Source organism: Marmota marmota, unplaced genomic scaffold, assembly GCF_001458135.2.
Source record: "Marmota marmota marmota unplaced genomic scaffold, marMar, whole genome shotgun sequence".
NCBI classification, from domain to species: Eukaryota; Metazoa; Chordata; class Mammalia; order Rodentia; family Sciuridae; genus Marmota; species Marmota marmota.
The window spans coordinates 4,228,273-4,243,275 of NW_025999998.1; the positions used below are offsets into that span (position 1 = coordinate 4,228,273).

The 15,003-nt window shown below is 36.1% G+C and overlaps 1 protein-coding gene across 13 annotated transcripts in view; it reads right to left on the reverse strand.

Moving 5' to 3' along the window:
- The window catches only part of Kdm4c (lysine demethylase 4C), a 387,556-nt gene that overhangs the window by 158,504 nt on the left and 214,049 nt on the right, over window positions 1–15,003 (reverse strand). For all 13 annotated transcript variants that reach the window (XR_007349008.1, XR_007349009.1, XR_007349010.1 and 10 more), the window contains 2 exons: window positions 12,425–12,744; window positions 10,682–10,790 (listed from right to left, as the gene is read on the reverse strand). Coding sequence is in view for 10 of the 13 variants with exons in the window: in XM_048806786.1 (XP_048662743.1) it covers window positions 10,682–10,790; window positions 12,425–12,744 (429 nt within the window). In the remaining 3 variants the exon portion in view is untranslated. The remainder of the gene's footprint in view (window positions 1–10,681; window positions 10,791–12,424; window positions 12,745–15,003) is intronic.

Below are 15,003 nucleotides of genomic sequence, written 5' to 3' on the forward strand. Positions count from 1 at the left end.
CAAGGGACGCACCTTTAAATTCTTACACAAAAATGCCTTGATAATCATGCTACATCTAAGGTACTAGTTTCACCAGGGAAACTTGGCATTACTGGTGTTGCCTGAATTTCCTGAACAATGATAGTTGTTGGTAGAGCACTCACCTAGCACATGTGAGACACTGGGTTCGATCAACAGCACCGAATAAAGATAGATAGATAGATAGATAGATAGACAGACAGACAGACAGACAGACAAAGGTGCTGGGTCCATCTACAATTTTTTAAAAATTTAATTAAAAAAAAAGAATGTTAGTTCATATTTCAAATAGGTACACTCTTAAAATACACATGGGCAAAAACAAGGGCTACTGGGAAATTAATCTACTCTATCAACAAAGATGTCTTGTTGTCATTAGATCTTCATATGTATTCTTTTCAGTACTCTCACTATTACTGGGAACTGCTAGTGTGGTAAAGCAGAAAGAGTGACAATCCTGGAATTGAACAGACAGCATTTAAAGTCTGTTATTTACCTCTTCAATTCTTGTGATCTTAGGCAAGTGAATTAGTGAGAATATACTTCAGGTTCCTTCTCAGTAAAACTCCTCTATCTTTAAGAATTGTAAGTAACATTTACTAATAGAGTATATAAAAAAGAAAAAAAGCACAGTTGATTATCATATCATGGTAGGGACAAGAAGAAAACTCTTGTAAGCAAACTGTCATATCATTGAAAACCAAACTAACCACATGACACCAAAAGGAACTTATTCTGACAATGAAATCAAAGATGGGTTAAAGGGTGAGCACACAAATCTCATAACATTCCAGGAAATATGACAGATGAAGAAACTTTAAACAATCAGTCCCTTGCTTTCAAATAGTTCAAAACATCCCACAGGAGAAATCTCAAGTTCTTAAGCTACTTCACTAGTAGCATCTCCAACATAAAATCAAAAAATGGCAAAATAAGATCTCCAAGCAGTGAACAATAAGCATGTTGCAAGTGACCGGGGGGGGGTGCTTTCTGAGCTAAAAAGCTGACTTCTGGTCATCTCCATAAAGGGCAGTGTGATCCTTGGACCCTGTAGTCCAAGAACTACCAGAGGTAACACCTGGCAGATCACACTAAACAGCTGCTAAGAAGAGAAATTCAAGCAGAACAGTCATGATGCCAACTATGAGGGAAACTTAGATAACATAAAGAAGCATGAAGAGAAGGCTGGAAACCTTCATTCTTTCCTTGCACATCAAAATCCAAAATGTTGTCCTATCAAGTCTACTTCATGCCAAATTCATTCCCTCCTTTGAAATGTTCATACTCATTGTTCTTTTCCAAGAAGATTCTTAACAAAGTCCTTGACTAACTCACTTGAAGTATTTACAAAGTTTACCTCTCACGAGATAATGTAAGCAATGCTATAGAAATATTTCTGTAATACTGAAACATGGCCAGATATCATAGTCAACTTTTCATCTTTATTTCTATTATTTTAAAGAACAAAAAAAATCTCAGCAATTTTTGACCCTGAAAACATTTTTCTAAAATGAAGACAATATACACTATGTAATAGAAGAGAATATATGCAATGTATAATTTAGAGGTTCATTTCTCTAAACTTGGGAAACTAAGCTAAGAGAGTTCAGAATACATAGATTTAAAATGATAAACCATTCAGTGGCTGGGAGCACTGGCATGTTAAAAAAAAAAAAGAACTTCCTAAATGTGGTAAATTCCTACCTAAAATACATGACCCTGGTGCCCATGCACCAGACTACAGGAAGTTGCCACCTAGGACTATGCAAAAAAAAAGAAAAAAAAAAAAAAACCAAAGACCACAACATAATCATAAAAATAACATTTAAGTATACATGAACTTTCCTAACTTCATTCTCCATCTTCAGAGGTAGACTTGCAAGAAAACTAAAGGGGAGGGGTTGATTAAAACACAAAATAACATATTTTAAAATATGGGATAACTTAGTGGTTGGTACAGTTAAGACATTTATGTCTTTGGGGAAAGAGATTCAGGTACAAGTTTAAGGAAACAGAAGGTAATATATTTAAGTGAGTTAATGAAAAAAAATATCAAATACTGGCAGTTTCATGCATTTCAACCTAATGTAATCATTTATTTTTCTAAAGAATGAAATGGACAATGTAGTTGTAATATCAAAAAGTGTTCCTCAGATGTTTTTTCCAAGACTCTAAGAGTAGCAAGACATGCATAAAGTCAAACGAACCAAAGCCATAACTATTTTACATTCCCACTGCTTTTCGTACATTCAGACACCTTTTCATAAACAACATGCCAGTTGAGAAAAATTTCAAAACATGAAAAGCACAGAAAGAAACCATGTAGCATAAACTAAAAAGCTACCATTTCCGTCTCTTAATTAATCAAAACCTAAACAAACCACCAGCATAATAAGAACAAGGTGTTTTTAATTTTTAATACCCAATACTATAGCTGAAGCCAGTGCCACTGGGGCTTCCAATGGAATTTAGTGATAGAAAATCAAGCTAAAGCAAGAATACCTGATATTATTACAAACCTGAGCACTACATAAAATATCCATTCAGTCTGACTGCCAACAAAATCTAAGGTTTAATATCCACATAATGCCGGAAAACACTGGCTGTGACCTATCAAAAAACATACCAAGCCAATCTATTTACTAATCTGCTGAATTTGCTGTTTTATTGCTTAGAAACATAACCAGGCTGATAATGAAAGTATAATATTACCTCAAGCTAATAAAAATTGATGGAACAAAGACAAGATATCATTATGCAAAAATTAATAACATTTGGAGCATGACAGCAGCAGTCATCATGAAACAGTAATTGTTTTTCTAGCAGAGAAAATGACTTTTTACAGAGAGGAAATACTTATCTTGAGAGATGTACCTATACTTAATTTAATTATTTCCTTTTTTTGGGGGAGGGGATGAGGGTAACCAGGGATTGAACTCAGGGTCATTCGACCACTGAGCCACATGCCCTCCCTTTTTTGTATTTTATTTAGAGACAGGGTCTCACTGAGTAGCTTATCAGAGTTTCGCTTTTGCTGAAGCTGGCTTTGAACTGTGGTCCTCCTATCTCAGTTCCCAAGCTGGTGGGATTACAGGCATGCACCACTACACCTAGCACATTTATTTCTCTTTTCAATGAAAGTCAATAATAGAGCAAGGACAAAATAGTTTTCTTTCTTATTAGATTTTCATAAAATAAAATAATCTTAAAGAGTTTGAAAGAAACTTTGGATCACTATTCCAAATCCTATTTCATCATACAGATAAGAAAACATCTGAGATGATCCTTAGAGAGATTAAGAGAAACATACTCCAAGGCCAGACAGCCTTTATTGATTTGTTTGTTTGTTTTTTGTACTACAGACTGAATCCAGAAGTGCTTTACTGAGCTATATGACCAACCCTTTCTATTTTTTGTTTTTGAGTAAGGATCTTGCTAAATTGTTGAGGACGCCTAGGCAAATTACTGAAGCTAGTCTTCAACCTTCAATCCTCCTGTCTCATCCTTCCAAATCAATGGCATTACACTATCATAACAGACCCAAATAGCCTTTGAAGGCTAAGAAGAAACCACAGCCAAGTCTTAGTATGCCATCATAAAACAGTTTCACATTCCTATTATCACCTGGCAAAATGAATATATTAATACTTTAATATCTAAAATAATATCGGTATTTAATAATTTAAAATACTTTTATGCTTAAATCAAAACCACATCATTATCAGCCATGTGCAGTGATTCAACCTTTACATCCTAAGGACTCAGGAGATTGAAACAGGTTGATGTGAGGTTCAAGACCAGCCTCAGCAACCTAGTGTGGCCCTAAGGAACTTAGCCTTTTTAATGTCTAAAAGTTAAAAATAAAAAGGACTGGCAATGTAGTTCAGTATTAAAGCACCCTAGGTTCAAACTCCAGGGAAGGATGGAGGGAAGGGGAAGGAAGAGAAAAAAGGGCAAGGGGGGAGGGAGGATACCATTATCATATTTGGTGAATATATATACATAATCCTTGAAATAAAAGAAATAAAATTAAGACTGGCCAATCTGAGTCAAACTGGTCTGAAAAGAGAGAGTTAACAGCATTATACGATCAGGGGCACAAAATTTTCCCCAAACATGTATTTAATAAAGCGAAGCAGGGGCTGGGGCTAGGGCTCAGTGATACAGTGCTCACCTGGCATACATGAGGCATGGGCTTCGATCCTTAGCACCACATAAAAATAAAATAAAGGTATTGTGTCCATCTACAACTAAATATGTGTGTGTGTGTGTGTGTGTGTGTGTGTGTGTGTTTAAATCAATAAATACATAAAGTGAAGCAGCCAATTCCTTACATTTGAATTCTGAATTCTACTTGTAAGCCCTGTCCTTTGTTTGAGGGACAGTTGCAAAGTGCTCAAGAGTCAGCTATTAGCCAGGCATGGGAGTACACACCTGTAATCCCAGCAACTCTGGAAGCTGAGGCAGGAGGATTGCAAGTTTGAGGCCAGCCTCAGCAATTTAGTGAGGCACTAAACAACTCAGTGAGACTCTGCCTCAAAATAAAAAATAAAAAGGGTTGGGGATATGGCTCAGTTTTAAAGCATCCCTGGGTTAAATCCCCAGTACCACAAAAAAGATCAGCTACTATACTAACAGAACAGGTGATACAGTGAGAAATAACAGGTTGTGTATTCAGAAAATACCAAAGGAAATCTGAGAAGAAACAAAAGTTCTAATAAAGAGAAATCAGTGGGTAGTTCCTATTTTGGCAAAATATGCTAAGGATCAGATTAGGATTAAATTACACTATAAATACAATTTAAAAGAAAGAAATGACATGGTAACACATACCTGAAATCCCAGCTACTTGGGAAGCTAAGACAAAATCACAAATGCCAGGCCAGCCAGGCCAACATAGCAAGACCCTGACTCAAATGTTTAAAAAAAGGCGGGGGAGCTCGGGGTGTAGCTTAGTCCTACCCTAGCATGTGTGAGGCCCTCTGCACATTCTTCAGTAAGAGAGGGAAAGGGGAAGAAAAAGAGAAAGTCCAATATGATAGCATATTCCTATAATCTCAGTGATTGGGGAAGCTGAGGCAGAAGGATAGCAATTTAAGATGCTTCAGCAGCTGAGTGTCTTTCCATTTAGAGAAATGGAAAAGAAAAAAGATTGGGCGATGTATCATACTGGGAAAACACCCCTGGGTTACATCCCCAGTGCTGCCCATGCAAAAATAAAGGACAAAAAGAAACCATTTGGAGAGGAAAACAAATACTGTCAGACTGAAATTTCTAGGATTTAATTTACTTAAACATGCTTATTAAATGTATACATTTTATTCTTCAAAACAACTAAAAATATAGGTAAAGTTTGTTATGGTTCAGATATAAGGTATCCTCCCCCAAAAATCTCATTGTAAGACAATGCAAGAGTGTTTAGAGGTGAAATGAATGGGTTATAAGAATCTGAACCTAATCAGTGCATTAATCCCCTGATAGGAATCAATGAATGGTAACTGCAAGTAAGAAGGTGTGGTAAGAGGAGCTGGGCTGATGGGGGTGTGCCCTTAGGGTTAGTATTTTATAGGTAGTGAGATGAGCTCTGTTTGCTTCCTGGTAGGATGTACTGAGCCACTTTCCTCCACCAACACCCTTCTAGCATGATGTTCTGCCTTATCTCCCTTGAGCCTTGAGGAATAAAATCAGCCATTTATGGGCTGAGACCAATGAAACTGTGAGCCCCAAATAAACTCTTCTCCTCTAAAATTGTTTTTGTAAAGTCTTTTAGTCTAAGTTATGAAGAGCTGACTAAAACAGTGTTAAATAATGGTCATAGACCAAAAAAATTATCTCTAATTAAAGAATCAATTTCCATCACTTACATCTCTGTTTAAATATTTAATCCATTTCTAAATGAATTATAATATTAATATAGACAGACTTCCAAAAAATAAATTACTGTAACATTGCCGGAAGTATGCTCTTAATCTAACCCTCCAGGCATGCAGACATTACAGAGATAGGGATCAGGTCTAAGCTGTTCTCAATTTCAAAGAGATGCTTAACAGTTCATTATAGTACTGCACTTGCTGAAGGGAAGACTCAAAGTTATTCAGACAATTCAGATTAGAGGGATCAGAGTCATAAAAGGGATTTAATCTGAATCTTTCCAATATCCAAACTGTATATAGGGTCACCTCTGCACTTAGGTAAAACACAAATGATGGGTATCAGTGTCTTTCAATCTTTCTGTGTTAATTGTTTTGGAAATTACAAAATATTATTTGAAAAGTTATAAATGAAAACTTGGTTCAATAGCAGTCAGCGCTTTTGAGAATCAGCCCTCAACATATCATTGCACGCTTTTCAGGATATTTACCCCAGTAAATGTTACAGCAGTATAGGAAACCTTATCACTTATGACCAAATCTCACATTATTTTTACAGGAGGAAATTGAGGCAAGAGAGGACATGCCAAAGTCAAAAAACCAATAAGGCAGAAAGCCAGGTCTCCACAGTCCATTGACCATTAGTCAACCAGATTCCTGTTCCATGTGGGTTCAAAAGATTTTGTGATTAATTCTAACAGATGCTCCAGAGGCTTTAACAACCAGAATACCCTTTCCTTTTAAATTTCTGTCTCGGAACAAAAGGAATAAAACATCTAAATCTAACCACAGTCCTAAGGTCAGGAATTTTCGTGATGAATTTCTCTACTACCTTACTGCCCTTCCCCAATCAAGGCTAAGGAACAAGCAGGAAAGTTCCCTTGTCCTCTGCTTGTGCCTGTGATCAATTTTGTTTTCTTGCTTTTCCCAAGGATGCCCTTAAGTAAGAGCATAAGCTGCTCTGATCCAGCTGTATGTAGCTCAGGGATCCTTGGGATATTGGTTCTGACTGCCCTGACTTCACTCTAGTCCCAGAAAGAGCCACAGTCCAGCAATCCTCTTCCTCTAGCCCCTTCTTATCATACAATAGCTGCAACAACAAACATCTATTTAACTGCCAAACACTGTTATAACACTGTTATGAATGCTTAGATTGATTTATTGATTGATTCTTTGCAGTGCTAGGGATCAAACTCAGGGCCTTGCACATGCCGAGAAGTGTTATGCCACTGAGCTACATCACCAGCCCTTCATTTTGAGACAGTGTCTTGCCAAACTGTTGAGGCTGGATTTGCACTTGAGATCCTACTGCCTCAGCATCCCAAGCAACTCCAGGACACACATTTAGTCTTTTAACCCTCACAACAACTCCATGGCAGGTGTTGCTACAATCCCCACTTTGAGCACAGGCAACAATGATGGAGGCGTAACACAAATAATGGAGTGATAAGGCTTGACTATAGGTGCAGACATGAAGAATACTGTCCTTGATGCTGTTTTGCCTCTAAATGCATACATGAAGGTGATTTGTTTTATTTTATCCATCATTTCTGGCTGCCTTGTAAATAGAGGTATTATCATCTAGTCCATCACACTGACACTACAAGTCTCTGTAAAACACTTCTTGAGCAATATGAAAGTTCATTATATATAAATTGAAGACTTGTTAACATAGAAAAGACAATTAAAATCATTTAATGACAATCTTATATATATTCTGAGCTAAATCTTTCAGTTAACAGCCTCCAAACAAACTTCACTCTAAGCACAATCTTGTCCACTGCAATCCCCATTAACAGTGAGAATCACTGAGCAGAGTATCACAGTGTCTGCTGCTGCCATGATGTACGATATTCTGTATGTTAGCAGGACTTGCACTTGGGGTACAGCTGAATTGGAAACATCAAGAACCAAATAACTTAACCAAGGAGAGAGGGTGAACAAAAAGTATATGAAAGGAACAGTAGGAAAAGCTAAAAATGTTATATTGGAAACAAATGTAGTAATTTATTTTTAAATATTGGGAAAGAAATGCACATTTGTGTGCAGGATAAAAACTTCAAAAGCAATGAACAATGAGCAATGAGAAGAGGAAATGTAGAAGTGTTGAAAAATGCATACTAAAAGGTTGGTATCACGCAGGATGTCTATTAACCTCTTTTCAATTCAGGAGAAGTTCTGGAATCAGTATCAGCAAATTAAAGTGGTGCTGATGAAACACTAGTCAAAATATAATGGGTTCATTTTAAGTTTTTTAATTTTTAAAAAGTCCAATCCATGACATTTCCTGCTGCTAACCCTGTTCTTAAGCTATTTTCTCCATCCCAGAACATACAAGCAACCAGCTAATGTTGAGAATAGAGGATAGAGCTAATACCAACCATCCTCAAAGCCCTGTCACCAAAAGTAATGCAACAAACTCAGAGAATTAGAATTGTGACATATATTTAGGCTGGCACAGTCTGCTCAATCTACATATACAGACTTCCTGGCTTTTGTTCCTATAAATTGTAACACTTCTGTAGAACAGGCAAAGACAGATTGTCTTTCCATTTGGGGCCAAATTGTGATCAAATACATTTTTCCTTTTTATATCATTTTCTCTTATTTCTGATATGGGGAAATGACTGATTATTATCAGTACATACACACAAGTTTAGGTCTTTTAAAGGAGGTCATGTTAAAAAAACATCTATAAATCAGTAAAGACACTAGGAATGAGATTAGCCAAATTATATTGTATGTCATATGCATGAACAGATATGTAACAAAGAATCCACATTATGCATAATTATAATGTATCAATAAAAAAACATGGGAAAAACTACAACAAAAACAAAGCAAATTCAGATACCAAAGCTTTCAGGATATTCATTATGCACTTTCCAAGACCATCAAGAAAGAAGTGCTTGCCAGAAAATACTCCCAATCTAGAAAAACATATTAAACCATATTTTACCATTTAACTCTGTATCCGAAACATTACACCCGCAGTGTAACTATGACTTCTGGAATCATTCTCTAAAGCTACAATGTATTTCATTCAGTTGCTTGACCATACTTCATCCAAACAATTTCACATTATTAGACATTTAAGTTGTTCAACTTCAGCTTTCAACTCTAAATTCCCTTTGCAGTCTTTCTGTTAGATGATCACAATCCATCTCACTCACCAATAAGGAACACTGATTGCTGTGTACAGATGTAACTTCTCAGAGACTCCAATACAGCTATACTCACACAGAGAAGAGTACAAAAGGAATTGAGAAATTAGAGCAGGAAATTCCCCCGAAGCAGCTGGATTTGGGAGTGTTGTTCTAAGTCCTCAGTTCATCCCTTTCTATCAATGACAATATTCATTCAACTCCAATTGCACAAGCAACTTTGACATAAGGAAACATTCAAATGCTCGATGATTTAAAAAATTTGTTCCGGGATACAAATCATACTTCATTATCAATTTAGGAGTGTATAAAATTCTCTAATTTTTCTGTTCAATTCTTAAAAATCCCCAGAGGATGCCCAGAGTCTTTAACATATTAGAATGGAAAGTGAGACCACTGCAGATCATAAATGTTTGAGCAAAATATTAATTTCAAATCCTTGATACAACTTTGTTAACCCAATCCATTTAAAAATTTCACAAGCTCTACAGATTAAAATCAGAAGTGTTCTTCATGGAGAAACTGTAGGCTAATTTATGATGGTTCACATCAAAATAAACTTAGTAGGGAACCATGCTCATAGGAGGAAGCAGCCTGCTTCCTGCCTTTAATGCACCCTGCTTCCTTCAAAGAAGCCATGCTGAAACAGGTGATGATGAAGGAGTACAGCATATTAATTACTTGATACAAATTTATCTTTAATTAAACTGACACTAAGAGAAAAACAGTATGTGACAAATAGAAGTAAATACAAATGTGTTTCATTACTTCTATTACTGGAGCCATCTTTTTCCTAAGTAAACATGTGCTACAAAAGAAGACAAAGAAAAAAGGGAGGAAAAAATCTGCCAATGATATACACATTTTAAAGAGTCTATTTATTCGAAATAGAAGTTTAAACCAATATTGTTTCCTCACAAATAGGTGACCATAATTAACAATTTCCAAGAGCAAAGAAGAATATCTAAAGAAGGGTTCTTTACCCAAAAACTGTTTAATGGATTATTTTGAAATGGTAAAAATAAGGCCCATAGAATGCTAAGACAAGAAAGAAGAAAACGGGTGATTGGTCTGATTTTTAATTTGAGGCAACAAAAATAAATAAATAAATGTTATATCCAGTAGGAGTGATGACTTGTTATAAATAAAACTGCTTAACATCAAACCACATGCAATCCACTTAAGCAGAAAGTATGTTTCATGGCCCACAGGTGTAAGAGGGGGAAGTACTGCACACAGTTTCCTACTCAATGAAATTTACAGGAATTTGAAGGATTCCAGCTAAAAATGAAGACAATGAAAAGAAACCTATAGCGTGTTAACTCTATGATGTAACACCTTTTGAGAAGTGATTCTTAACTTCTGGAAAGTCTTTAGGGAATATCAGGAGTTACAAATGTTATGCAACAAAACACAAAGACTTTTACTAGCAACACCATGAGGTTATATGAAGCAAATCTGTATTCCTAAAATGCAAATTATTTTTGCCTGGAAGTGGTTTAAGGCTTAAGGTATGTATTTGCCACAGGGTCAAATCTTCTTTCCACTGAACAACTTTGTAGAACAGTTTGTTACAACAAACATCTGTACATAGGGGGAAAAAAACCTAAAAAAATATCATCAGCTCACCTTCATCGCTTGTTGCCTGTTGCTTCACAAGAGTCATTGGGGATCTGGCTGGAGGCTTACTAAGTGGATGGCGCCAACTCTTAGCAGTTTTGGTCTCTGCCTCCATTATCTGATAATTTAACAAATATGGGAAAAAAACAAATATAAATGAAAAACATGTTTAAAACAAAAATTGTAGTTCACAATAATTTACAAAAGCTTAATTATGAAAATACCTTCTGCTTATTTATATCTTAAGGAATTTGTTTAAAAAACTTAAAGTCAAAAGAAAGAGGAAACATTCTGTTAAATCATTTTAACAACAAATCAGTTAACTCTTGTGCAGAATCTTAAAATCCTAATTGGAGTGCAGGGTATATTTGGCAAGCTTCCAAAGATCTTTTTAAAAATTAGCCTAAGTTTAAAATTATAGACTCATAAAATAAGGGCCCTGATATTGCATAGCCTCTACATAGTTCCCATGTGAAAATTTGGCAGGTGAGTTTGCTTTCTACCCTCACAGAGAAGGAAATGCTGCCAAGATGAGAATGTATACTTCCTTTAATTCAGAAATAAGCTACTCCTATCACATACATATAGGATGAGATGAGAAATCGAAGATATTATTTTTTAATGATACACAGCTGACATTTTGAAGCCATTTAAGCTCTATTCATTGAATGCAAACTTCTCTTAGCCACCTTTTCAAATAAATTTGACCATATTTTTATGTGTTCTTTAACAGATACTCATTTACAATTCAGTAGAATACATAATGCATAATTTGACCCAACAGAAGTCATCATATTGGACAAATTTATCATACTCATCATGCAAACTTATCATACTCCTCTAGCGAATCACTGCCAGCTCAAGCAACTGAGGATGTCCTCACACATGCCTCTGAATTCCATGATCAGGGCAGATGGCCAAAAGAACTTCTGAATGCTGACAAAGACACTGTCTGAGCTCGCCCACTCAACACCCAATCTTATGATAATAGGGATTGCTTTTGCTGAAAGCATATAATATTAACATTAAACAAGGTTACCACAGACATAAGGAGGCACTCAAAAACATAACATGGGGGACTTGGTGATCCAGAGGCCTGTTAACTTTTCTGGGAGGCCAAAGTTCTGTTTTTACCCCAAAGTGGGCAGGATCAAAAACTTGCCCTGACATTAGGATTCAGACAGGAAGAAATAAGAGTTGGAGGAAAGAGGGATCAGGTATGCCCTAATGTTAAAATGGAACATATAGAAAGCTTAGTCCCAAAGGTAATAACTGTGGGCAGGAGGAGGGCAGAGTCCAAAAGGTGAATTCTTCCCAGCCTCGTTATTATTGCAGGTGACAGACCATTCTGTGCCATGACCATATCAATATCAATGTGGTTGTGATTCCACGACTGTTTTCCTAGAATAAAGTAATGGGGGAAACTGGGAAAGGAAACATAGATCTCTCTGTAATATTTCCTATATATGAATATGAATTTATAGTTATCTCCAAATAAAGAGGTGAATATCTAAAAATAGAAAACTAAATTGCAACATGTGGGCAAAGCTTCTGAGCAATAAATTATCACAATATGAGCCAGAGCTCATGGAATGCCTACCTCCTAGTCACTGAAGGAAAATTATTAAAACCCATAAATGTAAAATGTTATTTATTTCTGCCCTAAAGCAAGATTTCAAAGCACATCATGTTGTTTTCAGAAAGCATGCTCAACATACAATGAAAACAGTAAAAATGAATATTGCCACGTACACTGGGAACTTTGAAGCCATTTCTCTCTTCACTGAGGACAGTGGGTATTTCCCCAGGTTCAAGGCCACTCCTGAGGCCTTCCATATCACTCTCTTCTCCCTCTGTAAACACACCATAACTCTCTGTCACTGAGGAAGTTGACTCAGGTGATTTTGGCCATGGAAGCTTAGGTGGATCTGACTCTTCAACCTCCTCATGCCCAGTATACAATGGTATAGAGTCATTAGCCTCTCTGGGCAAAGCAGGTATAATTGTGGCACCGGCCTTGGCACACTCAGTTTTTAGTTCCTCCATTACAGATGTACTTGAGCAGCTGCTTCCTGAAGAGTAAAACAAAAGTCTATTAATAAACCTTGCATCTTGCTTAGTTATTTATCTATTTATTGGGGGAGAGGAAGGTATTAGGGATTGAATCCAGGGGTGCTTAATTACTCAGCCACATCCCCAACACTTTCTTTTTTTAAATTTTGAGACAGGTTCTTGGTAAGTTGCTTAGGCCTCACTAAATGGTTGAGAGTGGCCTTGAAATTGCAATCCTCCTGCCTCAGCCACCTAAGCCACTGGTATTACAAGCATGGGCCACTGAGCCTGGCTTAAACTATATATCATATTACTAGTGAGTAGAAGTGTTAAATTATTTCCAACTGATTTTATGTTTTTGAACTTTCCCTTTCAACTTCCACGGACAGAATTGTGAAAGGTCACAAAATATCATGCTGATTTCACAGCTGTTAGGGTAAGAGCTTGGATTTTAGCCTAAGAAAATATCTATTAACAAAACAAGTGATTAAAATGAGGTTATACTAAAGGCTAATACCAAAAGCAAGGCAATTGTAATAATTATAAAAGCTATAGCAATTTGAAATCAGCCTAAAAATATGAATTACATACATGATGCTATGAGCCACTATTAATGAAATGTTCCAGTTGAAACAATGTATATAAATGACATGCATAAGGCTATAAAATCCAATACAAATTATTTCCTACACTACACTTATACGGTACACTGAAAATATATAAGAAAAAAAATTACAAAATATTTCTCTTCTCTGACATATCAGCATGCATTCATTCTCTCTCTCTCTCTCTCTCTCTCTCTCTCTCTCTCTCTCTCTCTCACACACACACACACACACACACACACACACACACACCCAGCATGATTTCCTCCTATTACATACTTCCTCTAATGATGAACCCATCCAGTCTTCTACTTAAGTTCTCTTCCAGGTCTCAAAACCTGGAGGGCAAAATGCAATGAACCAGACAGAACTAATGAAATTAGATACCATCAGCTAAATCTTCCAGCAACTCACAAAGTTTTTAATTAAGTCCTGTATAGAGGAAAGCATGTTGAAGGATGATAAAGAAATATCTATATGCATTGTAAAACTGTCTTCTCTGCATTTGATGCAATTTCCTTCCCTACTTTTGTGACCTTGGTATCTTCTTCTTATTCACAATTCAATTCTGATATCACCTAAGCCAAGAAACTTGACCTGTCCATCTTGGTCTTTATGTGGTAGATAAGCAGTTCCCCACGCCATCTCTATAAAGAGAGGTACTACACTGGATTGTAAATATATATTTGTCTAGTTCCCCTGATATATGAATTCATTAAAAAAAAAAAGTCTATATGAACTTCATTTATAAAATATTTGAAGGGCAAAGGCAATGAGTCTGAAGCAGCAGCCAGGAAGGACTTTTTCTATTATAGTAAGTGGAATAATAATAAGGACAGATAAAACCTAAGCTAAATGATTGTTAAAGGGATCAATAACTGCTATATGGAGAAATAACAACAGAAGTGACAGGAATGGATACTGGTAAAACAGAAAGGAAGCACACTCTGCAAGAGAGAAAGCTAGAGATGAATCCACTTGAATGAGGAGGAAACAGGAAAAGAGATTCAGAAGAGTCCAACAACTTAAGTATTTATGGAATACAGGGTTTGAGAGGAAGTTAGGAATTACCAACTAGATTGATTATTAAAAGGACAAAAGCTCCAAATGATACTAACAAGGCAAAGCATTAATGAAGTTTCAGAGAGATATGCTGGGGGAAGGGGGAGTAAAGTAGCTAAGAGCTTTTAGTATACAGAAACAGTCCAGGGACTGTATGTACCAATTCATCACACTGACTCTTTATTTTTGTTATTCTTTTTAAAACGTTAATCTTTATTTTCTTCTTTAAATTAAGTCAAAAGCTGAAAATATGCAAAGAATTATCTATAATTGGTTTTCTCTGCTTCGTGTGAATTCAAGAGAAGCTTTCCAAAATGTATTGTATATTGTAAATTGAGTTGCACTAAAAATAATTTTTGTTTTTTCATTTTGGAATCTTCTTTTTTATTAAACGAAAATAAACTGCTGGCTGTTTGTCTCACATTGCATTTTAAAGAGCAGTGTTGCTGGTACTGGTACCAAAACAGGCGGGTGGACCAATGGTACAGAATAGAGGACACAGAAACCAATCCACAAAACTACAACTACCTTATATTTGATAAAGGGGCTAAAAGCATGCAATGGAGGAAGGATAGCATCTTCAACAAATGGTGCTGGGAAAACTGGAAATCC